General features: G+C 43.5%; 1 protein-coding gene across 1 annotated transcript in view; it reads left to right on the top strand.

The window, feature by feature from the left end:
- The first annotated feature begins 293 nt into the window (after positions 1–293).
- The window catches only part of LOC126190126 (ileal sodium/bile acid cotransporter-like), a 228606-nt gene continuing 210023 nt past the window's right edge, over positions 294–18876 (top strand). The window contains exon 1 of the mRNA XM_049930996.1: positions 294–461. Coding sequence (XP_049786953.1) covers positions 454–461 — 8 coding nt within the window. The 5' untranslated portion in view covers positions 294–453. The remainder of the gene's footprint in view (positions 462–18876) is intronic.

Raw genomic sequence — 18876 nt, 5'->3', positions numbered from 1 at the left:
AACGGGAACAGAAACTGCAATAAATTGGTGCTACAACCTGCGGAGAAAGCAGTGTGCGTGCGCTGTTAGTTCCGCTGTTAAAAAACGGGTCGCGGCTTTCATCTGCGCGCCGCGCTCTACGTCGGCCCGCTGCTCAGCTGTTCCGCCTTTCATGAAAGAACAACCTTCTGGGGATCGAGCCGCTTCCCGCGGTAGTGGGGGGAGGGCGACGGGGTGGGGGACGAATGAGCGCCTGTTGCGCGCTCTCCCGCCCCGGCTACTTACTCCACGCGCTCAGTCTGCTACGTGCCTCCCACCACGCGGGCTGTGGAAGCTGCGTAGTGCCTCCCACTTGCGCTACTATTTTCGACGAGGATACGTCGCCGCGCACAGTGTTCGAAAATAGTATCGTGCGTGCTTTCGACTTTACCTGGCGGCGTCATCGACTTCGCAAGGAATCCGAAGTAGCCGATCATGATTCGGTAAGCTCAGTTATCATCGCTGTTAACAACGCATAAGAGAAAGCGTCTTTTCTCACCGGCTGATGCAAGATTATAATCTTTCACAGTGCGCTGGATTGTATACACCAGCCACAAAATCGCATCTTGTCATATGAGCGTCATTTTATTCTGTATAATAATTAGACAATGGCACAGTTTCCATTTCACAAATAATTGGAACACAGCATGTTAACGGCCGCATGATAGCGCAAAGGTTTCTTAGACTTTCTCAAGAATGCCGCTGTTTGTAAACACTGGTACCGTATTGTCGAATATTGCGTCATCCCTGCTGTCATCCGCTTCCACCTGTTTTACTTGGCGCCTTTCGTTCTAGTTCAGCGCATGAGCAAACCTGACGCACGCTGGTGACAGCACGTGGTTGTTCTTGCACAGCTGCGATGCAACTACGCGCGCTCCCATGGCTAATTCCGGCCTTAACGTAGGGTGACCAGACGTTCCGTATTTTACAGCATCGTCCCTTAATTACCTGAAGTGAACCGTTGTCCCGAAAAAAAAAGTATTTTCGCGATATATGTTGGGCCGTTTTTCATTAAATGTCCCTTATATTTTGAAATGGCGGGTTTTAAGTAACGTATAGCACGCCCAATTGAAGAAGAAATTTGCACACACGCAGAATAAAGAAAACAATCTTCGATCAAACGAAACTGAACGAGACACGATTTTTGAGGTTCCTTAACTGTGTTCAGTTCAAATATGCAGCTGTTTGGAAGTCGGCTCAGTGAAGTCAAAATTTCTGCAGAGTTCAATGAAAATATTGTGAGAAAAAATGTGGAGATGAGCTTTTTGAGGAAGTGAACCATATTAAAAATGTAAGTGAAGTGAAAAACCATGAATTAAGAAACGTTAAATGTGTTGATGAAAAATGATCTACCATTTTTAACTTCGTTGCGTCTCAAGATATGTGCAGCAAAAATTTGCACCTCATTACTGCTTCTGTACTAGGTTTACCTGGCTCTAATGCTGCTTCAGAAAATATGCTCTCTATCAGAGATGCTTTGTGGACTGATGAATAAAATACGTTCAGTGTGGAATGTGTTGATCCAATTTGAAAATATCAAGCGATTTTGTGTATGTAGTATTAAAGTAAGTTTCAGCAAAATATCGATTCATTTCAACTGCTAATTTGGGTACCACATTTTGAGTTTGGAAATCTGATCATTCTACCTTAACTACATTTGCAGATGGCAGTGTAAGTAGCTCCTTTCACTTACAGCTGATAACATTGATATAAAAAACTGAAGTTCAATTCGAGATAATAGATGGCAGACAGTAAATTATGAAGAAGTAATGTTGTTGTTAGGTTCCATGTGTGCTCTCTCAAGAAACGATAAAGAATACAAGCATTGCTTGGTGAAACTATAATTCATTGTTAATTCGGAGTGATTGTTATCAATGCATCCCGCTCGCACTCTTAGAATTTCACTTAAACGGAAACAGTGGTGTAAATTGTAGAGATATAATTCCATCTTGCGAACTAATTCTTTTAACACCTGGGTAGTTAATTAAGGAGCTGAACTGCGTATTCCTTGTGACCACAGAAAGTTATTCGGAGACAGGACTTTTCATTGAAAGCGTTGTAAACTTTAAACTGTCTGTTTTTCTTTTTTTTTCCTAATAGTGTGGTGTTTTTTATTGATTTATTTTGTGTTCAATTAGGTGCAAGTTCACACACGCAATAAGTGAAATGGTTTTCTCTCGGCCTAGAGTGCAGTTGTGCCCCCAACCCCTCCTCCTCCTCCTCCTCCTCCTGACGTCTTGGTTATGGCGACAGGATGCTCTGCAACTAACACAGAGGTCTAGGTAGGCTGTAAGCTGGCAGTCTGGTTGAAGCCAAAGAATCTAACTGCAAAATAAAACTTGTGGTAACAGACTGATCTGTAGCTTAGCTTGATATGTATGTTCGTGCCAAATTTAATGCATTTTGTGCCATATTTAACTCGCTTTTCATTACAAAACTAAAATTTTATCCCCCCCTTTTTTTGTATGTGTTCCCCTTTCACGTATTTTGTACACCCGTTTGGCTAAAGAGCAGTGGACTGTGCCCTGACCATATGGGTCATGGGAATGAAATTACAATAAAGAAAAAGAACTTTGTCTTAAATCTTTGTGATTCACGCTGAGGATGGCTGGACAGTAATGCCCGATATATCAGTGGACGAAGTAATATTTGCGCGGCTGCATGCCCGAAATTTAATGGATTACTCATTACGCCATGAGGAGTTAAAGTGCACAATACTATTAATATTGTCTGCAAGTTCATTAATGTGCAAGATGACTGCCATCGCATTTGCATGCTACTGCCACATCTGAATATCCCACTAATCTGGAGATGCTGGATTTGACCAGTCGACCATATGAAGTCCCACAATGACGTTACTTTCAAACTCTGTCAGGTGTTGATAATGCTGTGCCTCACGAGGATTGACCGTACCGTGTCCTTCAGCGATAGCTTAACACCTGACTCTATTTACGACCCTTATATATCCTACCAGTACCCTACTGGTAACACCACCAAACACGAACCACAATAATGCATTCTGGCGGCAGTACTACTGGTCACAGAAAGCTGCAACTCTGAATCATTTACAAACCTGCGGATAATTCTGCACATTTACATGCGACTACGTCTTCTGAGTGCTTGACTGTTTTTAGCAGGCAGTGTGTTTGGTTTAAATGGCTCTGAGCACCATGGGACTTAACATTTCAGGTCATTAGTCCCCTAGAACTTAGAACTACTTCAACCTAACTAACCTAAGGACATCACACACATCCATGAACGAGGCAGGATTCGAACCTGCGACCGTAGCGGTCGCGCGGTTCCAGACTGAAGCGTCTAGAACCGCTCGACCACACCGGCCGGCAGTGTGTTTACTGTTTTGGTTGTAGATCTGGTTTTAAAACAGAGTTAATGGTATAATCACTGCAGCTAAAATCACGAAACGCGAAGTTGATAATATGATATTTTGAGAGCGGTACAGCCTTAGTGACTTGTTTTCAGAATTGATTTGTGAAATGTTCATATGATTTCATTATGAGTGCGCCGCAGTCACTGTTTACTGCGCGAAATGTTATCTCCGAATGTGCCCGCTCGAAATGCCGATGCGGTGCTGTCCTTGTCAGAGGTCGGAACCATTGTCAGAGACAATGAGGCTTTAGTTACTCCCGGAGGAGGCGGTGCTGTGGCCAGATAGGAGTAAGCCGTGTACTGCCGTGTCACCAATTTCGAAAGACATAGCGGAGCGGTGTTCCGAGAATTACGTCAGGAAAAGCCCGGCCGGCTCATGACCTTGTTACGTTCTCAGCCAACGTAGTGGAAGCCCGCTTACCATTCCTCCGCCTTATCAGCCCGACAGAAACCGGCTCTGTCCGACCGTCAACATTTCCCGGAACAAAATCCTCGTTCCAGAGAACGGATACAGCAGATTCTAATGGACTGCTCAAATTCCATCGATATTCTCAGTATCGATGAATTAGGACGCGCTGTTGGACGAATACCGGTTGACCTTAAGCATTCTCGAACAAAACCTCTCTTCTCATGCGTGTTTCTCAGTTTGGGAGTCCTCACCTGATAGTTCTCAGCCATCACGATTTGTAACATTCTTTCCACTCCCAATATCAGCTGTTTGACCATAAGATATAATGAAAGCGAAGTGTCACCTGTCTATGAATCCACTCGATTATCGTGTTTCTGTGGTGGAGCTGGGGAGTTGGCCTTGTATTTTCGTTTATGAGTTTGAGGCGCAGCTGTTCGGGGTCGGGATAGGGAGGGATATGGCCATCTGAAGGGAGTTGTTTTTTTTTTTTTCTTTATTGATTTTCAGTTCCTCCCGAACGGGGCGGGCTGGCAGCAGCTTAGTACGCTGCTCTACAGCCTGAAGGGAGCTTTGTAATGAAAGGAGTAATTATACTTCAGTTTGTGTGTATTTTTTGACACGGAATACAGATGGCGCACCCGGCCTGTCAGTCCGTAAGCCAATGAGGTCACGCAACGGTGTTAGTTTTGGTGTCGGCTCGAAGTCCGAACAATAAGGAGAAGAGGAGAGTATTCGCGTCACAGTAGCCGACCGCTGCCAGTCTCGGTCTGAGGCTCTAGCAACGGCCGACAGTCAAGTGATTTCTGCCCCGCGCTTCAAATTGGCTGTTCAAAAAAATGGTGCATAGTGGCTTGTTGGTCAGAACGGTTCACGTTGGCAAACAACCTCTCCTGAAATGAAGATCCTACTCGACACGTAGGCCACCACGAATTGTACTCGAGCATTGCAGACGAAAATTTAAGTGGAGAAAATGTGGAAACATTAATATAAATTCATTCTATCCCTTGGACTGGCTGCGCGTCCTGCACGCAGCCGAAGAACTACTTGCAGGCCGGCAGACGTACCAGACTGAACGAACGCAGGAATTTAATGTTAGAAGTGTACACCAGGGTCACTCTGATCCTGAAGTTTGTTTTCAACTGTGCATGCGTCACCGCAGATACACAGCCGCTAACACCAGTGACAATTCAGCATTGAGCGAGACCCACTAGAGGACGGACGTTGGAAAGTGTGAGGCAATGTTATTTAATTAATTTGACAGAAATATTTTTTGAAGGGTCACTGTGCCCCTAGAGTACACATCGCGTAACTCCTTCATCGCCGAGTGTGAAGTACATCTATGTGAAAATGGCATGTAGGAATGGTATTTTAATAACGGAAGATGTCTTACGAGAATCATTGTTAGAAGAACACAATCTTCAAAGCAATGTAAATGACTTTCATGACGAAAATGACGCAGAAACTGATGCTACCGCAGCAGTGACGGTTCGCAGTCTGCCGAATTTCAGACAGCGAATGGTCACTGTTGGAACACATCTGTCCCTAATAGAAGAGCCAGCCAGTTGCCTACAACATTGGAACATTGTAGTCTATGTTCTAAGTGTGTGGAAATCATGAATGAACCGATTTATGAATAATTGAGAACACCTCGAAATATTTGTGTAATATGTGCCCTTTATTAAATAAATAGCTTCATCAGCTAATTAAACTGCAAATAGAGTCTTTAGATTCGGATCACTTTCATGTCTCATCACTGAAAAGCTTCCATGGCAATTTTTACTTAGTCTCGAACTTCGGATGTATTAATACTAATATTGACTCAAAAAGTACATGACAGGAGTCAAATAAAATGCGTTTAGTGTACGAATATTCTATTTCATCACAAAATATTCTATATTCTGGCAGTTTCTCCAGAAAATAATTAAAGGTCACTGTGATCCTGGTGTACAGTTCGTGTGACAATTTCAGAGGTGTACACTGCTAGGGTTAATACCAAACCAACTGTCGTTATTAGCGCCCACGGGTTCGAGCGAGATTTGTTTCGCTCGCCTGTCTCACAAGGTGATGTTTGCGCGTTGCGCAGTTAAGTACCTGTCAGTCGGTTGCGATCAACAGCAAGATAGTACTGTGACGCCCCCCGCGTGCGCCCATTAATTCCTTTCCTGGTTTCATTTGTACTGAGAAACATAGAGCGGAAAGCAGGTGACTTCAGGTATATTCATTAACTACACTAACAGTCCTAAACATCAATCCGGCTTATTACTATTCATAACAAACGCAAAGCATTCACTACTTTTTTAAGTCTATATTTTCATATTTAACCCTCTAATGCGCAATTTTTTAGTTAAGGATTTTCTGTGGACGGGCTAGGCGTCAAGGATGTCAGAAAGACTAATGAAAAATACAGGTTCATTTTTTTATAAAATATTTATTACCGACCTAATTCTAATAAACTTCATGAACAGTACGGTTGTGCCAGTTTTGTTCATAGTATAAGAAAATACTTATCTAACGATTGAAAATTTACGCCCTTTTTTGTATTCCGAATTTTACGTTATTGTTCTGCCGATTTTCAACCGACAGTCCCAAAGTTCCAATTTTTTGCAAAAATGGATCTGGTGACTTCACGATCGTCCCTATGTGCTCCTATCTCGGGGGATGAGTTGTACGTTGCATCATCTCCTGTGAGAGTGTCGAATGCAGGTTTTGGAGAATCGGTGACAATGGAAATTGTGACAGTCGTAATAATTTTTGAGAATAGCTTCGTTATTTACTTGTTTTCTGCGGTGTCAGTTAAGACCGTGTTGGCCTCTTATCGTGCAGTCGATTCACAACATTGCCTCGAGGTGGTGCCAAGAGCATTCTCTAAATAACGTTGTCCACTTGTAACTGCCCTAGAGTAGGAGTAAGACAGCTGGACCTTCTCGTAACGGGATTTTGTGAATAAAGCTCAGTTCCTGCGATACTCTCCTTTCGTGATATTAGTTGCCATTGGAACTGGCACATTTGTAATAAAGAGAATCACTAAATTTAAGTGGGTGGGTAGTAGTAAAAGTATTTAAATCTATTTTTCTGCCACATGCATGCGTTCGCTAACATGTTGGCACCTACAGCAAATTTCAATTGTCTTTAAATACTAATGTTGCATGTGTAATAATGCTGAACGTGACTGGTGACTAGGAGCTGTAAAGTAGCTTCCCAATAATAATAATAGGTTTAAGTTTCTTCAAAATCTTAGTACTTGTCATCCAGGTAAACCTTAAAGGACTTTGTTCCCATGATTGAACGAATGTATCTGAAGTACTTTCACAGGATCAGCACTTGCAACGGAACAAGCGCATTGGTCGCCATCACGTCTTGGTTATTAGGTAACGTATTTTTGTAAATAATTCGCGTGCAATTCTACTCTTGATTTTATGCTGCGTAGCTCGGTAGCATCCCCTTTCTGTCATTTTCGGTGGTAGTCTTCACGAAATGTGTCGGTAATGTTTACGAATATGTAATCCCATAATGAGATTTTCACTCTGCAGCGGAGTGTGCGCTGATATGAAACTTCCTGGCAGATTAAAACTGTGTGCCCGACCGAGACTCGAACTCGGGACCTTTGCCTTTCGCGGGCAAGTGCTCTACCGAGTTATTTATGTAATCCCATGTTGCGGTGCCGATCAGACCGATACATTCCAGCTCGTGACTTTTATCTAACACACACACACACACACACAAACACACACACACACACACACACACACACACACACACACACAAAGCAAACACACCTACACACACACATACACACACACCTACACACAAAACAAACACACGCACCTTCTGTCAATTGAAAAAATCAATTAAGAAAGGAAAGATTCAATGAAAGATATAAAAACAGTACAGCAGAATTCGTGGCTGGGTGATAACTGGATAAATAAAGGATCATCCAGCTACCCTGCAACATACAAAACCTCCAACCTAACAGTTTATGCTGGAGCCTGTTCACAAAACTATAAAACACGAAAAACACTCGTCTCAGCATCAGCTAAAAGAGAAGGTATGTCCCCAATTACATTTGCTGCCCGCTAGTCAGAGTATCAACAGCGAGTTCACAGCCTGTATGTGCAGCATACATTGTTGAACCCTGACTGTCCTTGGCTGCTGCGTCAGCTTTCTCGTTTCTTTCATTGGCGCCTGCCCGGGCGCCGAGCAGAATTCCATCGCCTTTACATGCTTCTGCAGCTACAGAAGAGAATCTTGTAAATGCTGTAAAACTTTTTCTGCTGGGAACATTTATTGACTGACTTGTGGAGCGATAAGGGAGTCGGAGCAATTGAGAAACAAATTCTGCCGGTGTTCGTTGCGGTACTGAAGGCGAGTTCGCAGAGGGCTGGAATATCGGCTTAAAGTTTCCACCTTCTCCGAACATCCCAGTAAACATGGTGGATTGCTGAAATGGCGGGAACATAATTTAACGAAGTGGTGTCACTAAGGTTTCGGTATGTCCGACGGAGTGTTACTTATTCCGTCAAGAATACCAAGAATAAAAATTTCCTTCGACTCGAGGAAAATTGTCTGGCGGATCGCGCTCGGGAATGGTGCATACTCCAACAATCCTCAAAATAATTCAATATGATTAGAAAAACGAGTTTCCATAGTCATTTCTATGCAACGATTGTTATCGTTGCCCGTCACCGTCCGTTGATGGATAGACTGCTATCAAGTGTATCATCGTGTCTGCTAACGTTTTTTGGAAATTGCAAATGCCCCGGACTGCGCTGGGCACGTGAACGGTGCTTCTGGCATGCTGAGTTGGAAAAACGTAGTGTATGTCACCCATCGTATTGAGATGCAGTTGAGGGAAAAAAGAGCCGTTGTTTCGTGGCCTCATATACAAACAGCTGAATTCTCCAACTCAGAGATTATTTGGAGTTATGTAATCTTACTGATTATTTAGGCATTTTCCCGTATCTAATCAGTGGTAAGTTTCATTTCAGTGAGACATGTTCTTCTTGCTACTGGAGTTTACACAAGTATTAGTAACTTGCTGCTTTCCTCATATTAGGTAGCGGATTGAAATCGCAGTAGACGAAGAAATTTTTCTTTCCTAAATACGTCCATCCAAAGGTCGCCTGCACCAAAGCTAGTTAACTAAGTCGAACGACCTTCATGTTGATGTAGCGCTAACCATAGAATCTGTTATTTCATCGACATTTCTGTTTTCTACATTCGTCTATTAAGAAATATCTGGGGTTATACATAACATACTGCTCTCTATGCTATACACATTATAGTAACCAGAAGCAGAAACGGACGTAAAATCTGCTCTATGACACAGCAACGACAGCAATTTTAGTGATGATGTGGGGGGGGGGGGGAGGGGGAGGGAGATGGCCGCTGTAGCGCCACCAGCCTAATTCGCTGAGTACGCCGACCCACACCATTCCGGCTAAGTGAGGTGTAGCGTTGTTTCAGGCAGTGGTCTCTCATTCCGAGTGGACGGGGGTTCAAATCTTCTTCTAATCGTACAGGTTTAGGTCCTACATGGTTCCCGTAAATAATTTAAGGCGAATGTTAGACTTGTAGTAGTAATAGTAGTGGTAGTTTTAGTTGTTGTCTTCAGTCCGAAGGCTGGTTCGATGCAGCCCTCCATGCTACTCAATCCTGTGCAAGCCTTTTCTCCTCCGAATAACTACTGCAACTAACATCCTTCTGAATCTGTTTACTATATTCATCTCTCGGTCTCCCTCTACAATTTTTATCCCCCACACTTCCCTCCGATGCTAAATTGGCGATCTTTTGATGTCTCAGAATGTGTCCTGTCAACTGATCCGTTTTTCTAGCAGATACAGCCACAAATTTCTTTTCTTCCCAGTTCTGTTCACTACCTCCTCATTATTTACGTGATCTACCCACCTAATCTTCAGTATTCTTCTGTGACACAACATTTCAAAAGCCTCTATTCTGTTCTTGTCTAAACTGTTTATAAGCCATGTTTCATTTCCATACATGGCTACACTTCATACAAATAGTTTCAGAAAAGACTTCCAAAGACTTGAATCTGTATACGATGTGAACAAATTTCTCATCCTCAGAAATGCTTTTCTTGCCATTCCCAGCCTATGTTTTATATCTTCTGTACTTCGGCCGTTACATTTATTCTGCTACCCAAATAACAAAAGTTATCTATTACTTTGTGTATCGTTTCCTAATGTAATTTACTCTGCATCACCTGATGTAGTTCGACTACACTCTATTATCCTTATTTTCCTTTAATTGGTGTTCTTCTTCCTTTCAATACACTGTACATTCTGTTCAACTGCTCTTCCAAGTCTTTTGCTGTCTCTGACAGAAATACATCATCATCTCAAACCTCAAAGTTTTTGTTTCTTCTCCCTGGACTTGAATTTCTACTCCAAATTTTTCTTTTGTTTCTTTTACTGCTTGCTCAATGTGCAGATTGAATAACATAAGGCTACAACCCTGTCTCAATCCTTTCTCAACCAGTGCTTCTCTTTCATGTCCCTCGACTCTTGTAACTGCCGGCTGGTTTACTGAACGAATTGTAAATATCCTTGCGCTCTCTATATTTTATACTTGTGCTACCTTCAGAATTTGAGAGAGATTCCAGTCAACATTGTCAAAAGCTTTCTCTAAGTCTACGAATGCTATAAACGTAGGTTTGCCTTTCCTTAACCTGCCTTCTAAAATAAGTCGTAGGGTCAGTATTGTCGCACTTGTTCCCACATTTTTCCGGAATCCAAAGTGATTTTGTCCAGGGTCGTCTTCTACCAGTTTTTAAATTCTTCTATAAAGAATTCATGTTAGTATTTCGCAACCATGACTTATCTTAGACATATTCTTTTTGAAAGGACACGACCGAACCTTTGCCACATTCTTTCCCATTCAGAATTTGTGCTCAGTTTTTGTGGTGCCGTCTTGACGTGAAACCGTAATCTGCTTTCAGTTATTTCTATGTATCATTTCCTTTTGTTATACATAACGTGCCCAAATTCTTGCGGCAAACTTTCGGACACTGATCACAGTCATTTTGTGCAGTGATTTAGTGTAGGGAATACCTGATCTGTTTACGCTGACTCATTCCTTCTGCAACATGGGGATCTGTTCGGCAGATAGCTTGGCCTGATGACGACCAATGTTGTTAACTCATCGGTGAGATGCTGATTTGTCCGCTATTGTCAGGGGACGGACCTCCTGTTCGTTTTCATTCATTTCTGTGCCTTATAACGACTACACTAAACTATTTTCTTTATAAATGCTGCATTGGCACATTGTGAATGTAAAGCGCGGGTTCCAAATTGTTGCCACGGTAAGTTTAGCAGAAGCTTGTTCCGAAGAGTATTCGTGCTTGCAGGAACTAAAACCAGAACAATAAAAAGAAAAGAGGCCGGTACTATGATTCTGTTTGTTTGTATGTTTTTGCTGCTGAGTGCCATTGTTATCAGCTGCCTTACAAAAACTTCTTGTGAAATGAAGACGGTTAAAATATAGTTACAAAAGAGAGGCATGTCAGAAGCAAATGAGCCAGTGTCTGTTCCCTATACGGAGAAGTGTTAAGCAGACTTCATGGCGATGAGAGGTTACAACAGTCTTGGAGCTGCTTTTATTGATTGCAACTTCCTGTCAGGCATCTTCTGCCGCTGTTCTTAACGCCATGTTCCTCGTCTTCCGGAAGGCAATCGAGACAGTTCCGCTCTAATTTTTTTTTTTTTTTAAGTAGAGTATACTGAATGCCGGGCCAGATTTGTGCCTAGATTCAGGACTTGCTTGCACATAGAGCTTGAGATATTGATCTTAACTTAACAAAACCGGAAGATGTAATTTCGGGAGAAACTTAAGGGAGTGTTACAGGTCATCGCTTTGAATGAAGATTAATGATTTAATGGATAATAGTGGAGCTTCCGTGAGACTGTTCGCGGTCGGTATTGTCATCGACACCAAGGTTGCAATACCGGAAGACCGTAGCGAAATGCAGGAAGATCCTCCGCAGGTCTTCCGGAATTCTGTTACAGTCGCCTGGTGTTTACAGGCAGTTGACCTTGAACGTAAATGTATGTAACGCACAGCGCATAATTGGCCGAAGAGATCCTCTGTTCGATTATGCTACTCGTGAAAAATCGCTGGGAATATAAAGGGCAGTAAAATGAAAACGAGGCAGACGGGTAAAATTAATTAAACTGTTTTTATTTCAAAAGTAAGCGGCATAACTGTTAATAGATTTATCCCTCTGTGAGACAAGTCTGTCAGTGCCTTCATGGAAAAATGTTGGCGGTTGTGTACAAAACCATGATTGTACCGTGGTGTGCACCTCTTCGTCCGAAGCAAATCGACGACCACTTATGTCTTTCCTCAGGGCTCCAAAAACATGGATAACACATGGCGAGAGATTGGGACTGTGTGGACGCTGTGTAAGGGCTTCCCAGTGAAACTTCTGCAGCCTAGTCGAAACTAACTTGGCGACATGTGGTCGGGAATTTTGTCGGCAGATTCTTTCGACTACGTTGTAGAGACGCTAAGATGAGATTCATTTAAAAAATCTGTAGGAAATATAGTATGTGCTTTACAAAACACTACTTGTTCTACCAATTCTTTGTTATTAGTAGGAGAGAGAGAGAGAGAGAGAGAGAATATGTAATGAAGATCGGGGCGATTCGTCACGGGATCACTGTTGTAATTCCGAACGCGTCTGTTCCAAGAATATTCGAGCGACGCATGACGTCCTGGCACGTACGATCCGGGAAATTACCACGATGAGAAAATCAAAATAATTACAGCTCATACGCGTGTTTACCGACAGTCTTTCTTCCCACGCACAATTAGTGAATGAGAAAGGGAAGGAGGAAATGGGAAGGCAGTGGTACCAAAAGTACACTCTGCTACACACAATAAGATGTGTGCTGGTACACCTTTCCTGCCCACCACTTCACCTAACGCGTGGAAATCAAAGACTCCGACTGGATCCTACTTACGGGCATAAGTAAAGCTATGGATCTGAACGTCGATTAGTCAGAGCTTATAATGAGGACGTAAATGCAGAGGAAGGCAGTAGCATAATCATGTCAATGGGAGGAGACACAATTTGACTCATTAATTGAAATTAATTCTACATTAAAAATTTACGAAAAAAGGAGAAAACGAATATTAAACACCGAAACCTGGAGGAAAGAGTGCTATAGTATTCAATATCAGGTTTCACTTGTGATCAATAATTAATTAAAAACAAAAGTTACAAAATAATATCAAGAAAGCCACTATAGCGTTGGGTCGAGCGAGAGAGGTACATACTGGCACTGAGGAGCAACAGACGAGTGTGGTGGCTTGTTACTTAGCGTAGCATGTCGCCGTCTTTAGGGCATAGTGAAGGTCATACTCTATTTACCAAGGCTGTTACTACTGTACACTGAGGTGATAAATGTCATGGCATAGCGATGTGCACATGTACGGATGGCGATAGTATCGCATACAGAAGGTATAAAAGGGCAGCGCACTGGCGGAGCTGTCATTTGTACCCAGCTGATTCATGTGATAAAGGTTCCCGACGTAATTGTGGCAGCATGGCAGAAATTAACAGACTTTGAACGCAGAATGGCAGGTGCAGCTAGACGCATAGGACATTCCATTTCGGAAATGTTAGGGAATTCAGTATTCCGCGCTCCACAGTGCCAAGAGTGTGCCGAGAATACCAAATTTCAGGCAGCGCAGTGGTGGACGGCCTTCACTTAACGACCGAGAGCAGTGGCGTTTGCGAGAGTTGTCAGTGCTAAAAGACAAGCAACACTGCGTGTTATAACCGCAGAAATCGGTGTGGGACATACGACGAACGTATCCGTTAGGACAGTGCGGCGAAATTTGGGGTTAATGGGCTGTGTCAGGACACGATCGACGCCAGTGCCTTTGCTAACAGCACGACATCGCCAGCAGCGACTCTCCAGGGCTCGTGGCCACATAGGTTGGATCCTAGAAGACTGGGAAACTGTAGCCTCATCAGATGAGTCCCGATTCCAGTTGGCAAGAGCTGTTTAGTAGGGTCCGGGTGTGGTGCAGACCCCACGAAGCCATGGGCCCGAGTTGATGATGATGATGCTTGGTTTGTGGGACGCTCAACTGCGCGGTTATCAGCGCCCGTACAAATTCCCAACCTTTGCTCAGCCCAATCTCGCCACTTTTATGATGAAATGATGAGGACAACACAAACACCCAGTCATCTCGAGGCAGGTGAAAAACCCTGACCCCGCCGGGAATCGAACCCGGATGTGCCCAAGTTGTCACCAAGGCACTGTGGTGTTCCCATAATAGTGTGAGCTGTGTTTACATGGAATGGATTGGGTCGTCTGGTCCAACTGAACCGATCATTGACTGGAAATAGTTATGTTCTGCTATTTGGAGACCACCTGCAGCCAAACAAAGATGGAACTTTTATGGATGACTATTGTAATGGTCGCCTGGTCGTAGATATTGCTAATTGCTATAATCGCACTATTTCACTCCCATTTACGGAGCTTGTTAGCACTTGATGTTAGGTTGGCGCCATTAAAATGCATTGTAGGAATCACTGCTGCTTGCTGGATCGCTGCTGTGTCTCGATGTTGATGCTGGCTCTAAATCTGGTTGTCTAGGGTTAAAAACATGAGGTCCCGTGTTTTTTTATGTGCTTTTGATGATAAAGAACGGGCGAAACCAACAAATATGTAAACTTCAAATATTTATTACTCTGGTGGCCATCTTAATTCCACTGTCCACCAAAGACCATGACACAACACAAAGTAGTACTTTCTTTACATGTTCTTTGCATTGTTTATCCACCTCAAACAATAACACACAAACACACTTTACCAAAGTGACATCCCGATTGCTTTTCCGACCCTTCTTGCTGCTCGTATTTATAACATTGTCAAAGAACTACTAAAAAGAGATATAGTTTATAAGTCACATGTACATCTGTTATCATAATTTGTGCAGAAAAGTTATTAATTTGCATCGAGTGACATAATTTAACATGTTATTAAAATAACAGACAGATTTGTTGACTTGACAGAATAATTCTTTGTTACAAAAAGGCCGTTTTTTAGAAGTTTGTCAATTGACTTCTCTAATTTGCATAAATAAGTAAATAACATGAATTATTAAGAATTACATTGGTTTTCGTCTAAAATAGGATTGATTACGTGAATACTGAGTGAAAACGCTCCTAGTGAACAAATAGGTTTCACTGGGTGACTTTTCGTACTTCATATTAATTATTTAAGATGAACTCAGTGTTTTTACATGATGACATTTGCTGTATCAGTGATCAAGCTATATAAACTTTTGTGTGGGTCAGTTATTCAGTATAATTTAATGGGTTGACTGTTTATGCAGACATGTTATGCAATCATTGTTAACATACACAATAACTTTTCTATAATCATAAATACTCAAACTGGTTGAATTTGGAGGGTATCGCATACTTCGGTAAAGTAAAGCCTTTAATATGTTCCGTTACACTATGCAGCATGTCATCAGGCCATAACTGTTCGCAGCCGGTTTTAAGAACATTCTGGACAATTCAAGTGAATCATCTGGCCACCCAGATCGTCCTTGGAACATTTATGGGACATAATCGAGAGTTCAGTTTGTGCACAAAATGTGCAGTGGCAGCACTTTCGCATTTATGGTCTCACTGGTGGCTTGTTGAAAAGGAATGTTGTATATTTAGGCGAATTCGTCCCACTTGTTAAACCATGGTCGTGTAATTGCTACGCTTTCGCTTTACGGTCGTGCCTGGAGATGTGGGGTACTGCGTGAGACGCGGGCGTGGGCAGCGCGGCCATTGAGAGCGAGCTGCCGGCTGCGCTGCCCCGCTGCCCCAGTGGCAGTGACCCCACGCCTGCAGGCCAAGGACGCTCGCCGCTGCTGCTACTGTTCGCTGCCAAAGCGGCGCCGCTGGCCACGTGCTACGAGCGCTGCCTCTTCACCTCTGCCTTCTGTTGGTTGTCTTACTCTGTCAAACGGACCATTCTGTTTTCGATAAACAGCATCATCACCGTGACACACGACTTCATTTTGTTGAGCGAGTAACAGCGTTACTGCGTGTTACGTCTGCGCTACATTAGTCACTGACAAGATAGCAGAATACGACGTTGTATGGAGAGGTATCTACACTCGTGCTCGTAAATTAAGGATAATTGCAGAATGTGGTGCCACACAACGTGGCACTACACAAAACTGGCGCTAATAGCATAGGCACATAGGGAACACACACGACACAGATCTGTAAGTCCACGGTATTGGTGATAAGTTGAGAAAACCGTCCCGAAACACGTGTGCTACAAAACGCCACTGTTTCCTATGATATGATCACCATGCACACGCACACAAGCCGCACAACGGGTTGGCATACTCTGGATCAGGTGGTCTAGCAAATGCTGGGGTATAGCCTCCCATTCTTCCTTCAGTGCCTGTCGGAGCTCCTGAAGTGTCCTAGGGGTTTGAAAACGTGCAGCGATACGTCGACCGAGAGCATCGCAGACGTGCTCGATGGGGTTTAGGTCTGGAGAACAGGCAGGCCACTCTATTCGCCTGTTATCTTCTGTTTCAAGGTGCTCCTCCAAGATGGCAGCTCGGTAGGGCCGTACGTTATCATCTATCAGGAGGAAGGTGCGACCCACTGCACTCCTGAAAAGGCGGACATACTGGTGCAAAATGACGTTCCGATACATCTGACCTGTTACCGTTCCTCTGTCAAAGACATGTAGGGGTGTACGTGCACCAATCATAATCCCACCGCACACTATCAAACCACGACCTCCATACAGGTCCCTTTCAAGGACATTAAGGGGTTGGTATCTGGCTCCTGGTTCAAAAATGGCTCTGAGCACTATGGGACTTAACTTCTTTGGTCATCAGTCCCCTAGAACTTAGAACTACTTAAACCTAAGTAACCGAAGGACATCACACACATCCATGCCCGAGGAAGGATTCGAACCTGCGACCGTAGCCGTCGCGCGGTTCCAGATTGTAGCGCCTAGAACCGCTCCGCGCTCCTGGTTCACGCCTGAGGAAAATCCGGCGAGAATCACTATTCAGACTATACCTGGACTCGTCCGTAAACATAACCTGGAGCCACCGTTGCAATGATCATGTACTGTGTTCTTGGCACCAGGCTTTACGGGCTCTCCTGTGACCAGGGGTCAGTGGAATGCGCCTTGCAGGTTTCCGGGCGAATAAACCATGTCTGTTTAGTCGTCTGTAGACTGTGTGTCTGGAGACAATTGTTCCATTGGCTGCGGTAAGGTCCCGAGCAAGGCTACCTGTAGCACTCCGTGGCCGTCTGCGGGCACTGATGGTGAGATATTGATCTTCTTGTGGTGCTGTACACTGAGGACATCCTGTACTGTAGCGCCTGGACACGTTTCCTGTCTGCTGGAATCGTTGCCATAGTCTTGAGATCACAGTTTGTATCACACGGAGGGCCCGTGCTACGACCTGCTATGTTTGACCAGCTTCCAGTTGCCCTAGTATTCTACCCCTCATAACGTCATCAATATGTGTTCTTTGAGCCATTTCAACACATAGTCACCATTAGCACGTCTGAAAACGTCTGCACACTTACTCGCTGCACCATTCTCTGACATGCACCAATACACCTCTGTGTATGTGGACTGCTGCCAGCGCCACCTTGCGACGACCGCAGGTCAAATGCGCACCCCGACGTGATTTAAACCCGCTAACCGCCCACCAGAGCGTTGTTTCACCATGTATCAGCATTACCCTTAATTCATGAGCATGAGTGTAGATGGTTAAATTGTATACACGGTTTTATCGTCTCAACTGCTTTTACTGAGTGACGCACCTTTCTGTTGGCGCTTCCGTAGCTCAGTTGTCAACATGTCTGGCTCGTGTTCGATACCGGGTACTGCCGTGGATTTTTCCTTGTGGGGGAACTAGAAGTCCCATGTTCGTTATGCCAACTCAGGAGGTGCTTGCGTGACAAGGAGCGACTCCAAAGTGAAGAAAGCCGACAACGGCCGGGAGAGCGGTGTGTGCTGACCGCACGATCCTCCATACCACATCCGATGACGCCATTGCCAGAGGCTGGCACGGCGGTGGTCTCTTGGTTCCGAAAGGCCCAATAGGGCCACGATGCGGAGGTGTGCTTTGCTTGCTACCCTATTCTTCCTAATCTATTCTACTTTCGGTGCTGCCGCACGATACAGACACCGCAAACGATATTAACGTTAATGTAGAAAGTTGTATGAAACACACTGATGAATAAAAGTTATCACATTAAAAATATTCCAAAAAGATAACTTGGTGGTTCTTTAGGTAAGAATTATACCATCCAGATGTTTATAGTCCTATTTGCCATGGGTTTTAGGATTTCTTTGTGTTACCTCTCTTGGTTTCAACTCTGGCAATTCATTGTCTATTGAAAAATGCTCGATCTGTGATACATGATGCGGTAGACCTAGGATTGAAGAGGATATTCTCTTGCATGTGATATACCAGGGATGCACTGTTTCAACATATTTTAACCTTAGTTGTGCATCCTTGTGGTCTCACATTTTATGTAGGTATAGGATATTTTTTCCTTAGAATTTCTGTTGGTTCTGTTTAGCTTTGATTATCTTATTCTTTTAAATACTGTTGCAGATGCACTTGAAGATGAGACATATGTCCTAAACAGGATAGTGCTTTCCTATTTAAAAATAAACAACTTTTACAACTGTAGTGGATGCCCCGTGAAGAGGAACGTGTGAAAATAGAAGTTTAATTTGTTACATCGTTACGTCAAATAATTTACTACTTCTGAACAACTTTAGTTAAACTGATACGTTTAACATGCAGTTTTGTCTGACCGCATTAACTCGTAACTGTCGGGATGAAAGTATTATCAGTTTTTGTAAAATGTGCTGAAATGACGTAAAGTTCCTTTCCAGCCACTTTAACTGTAACACGTACTATTAATGAAAATCAAGTCCAGTGGTAGTTAAGAAAAAGACAATGACTGTGGATATATGTATGAAGGTGGATGTTTAGTGTACCGATATTCACAGTCATGATGTACCAGGGAT

Source organism: Schistocerca cancellata, chromosome 1 (assembly GCF_023864275.1).
Source record: "Schistocerca cancellata isolate TAMUIC-IGC-003103 chromosome 1, iqSchCanc2.1, whole genome shotgun sequence".
Taxonomy (NCBI): domain Eukaryota; kingdom Metazoa; phylum Arthropoda; class Insecta; order Orthoptera; family Acrididae; genus Schistocerca; species Schistocerca cancellata.
This window is presented reverse-complemented; position numbering and strand designations above follow the sequence as displayed.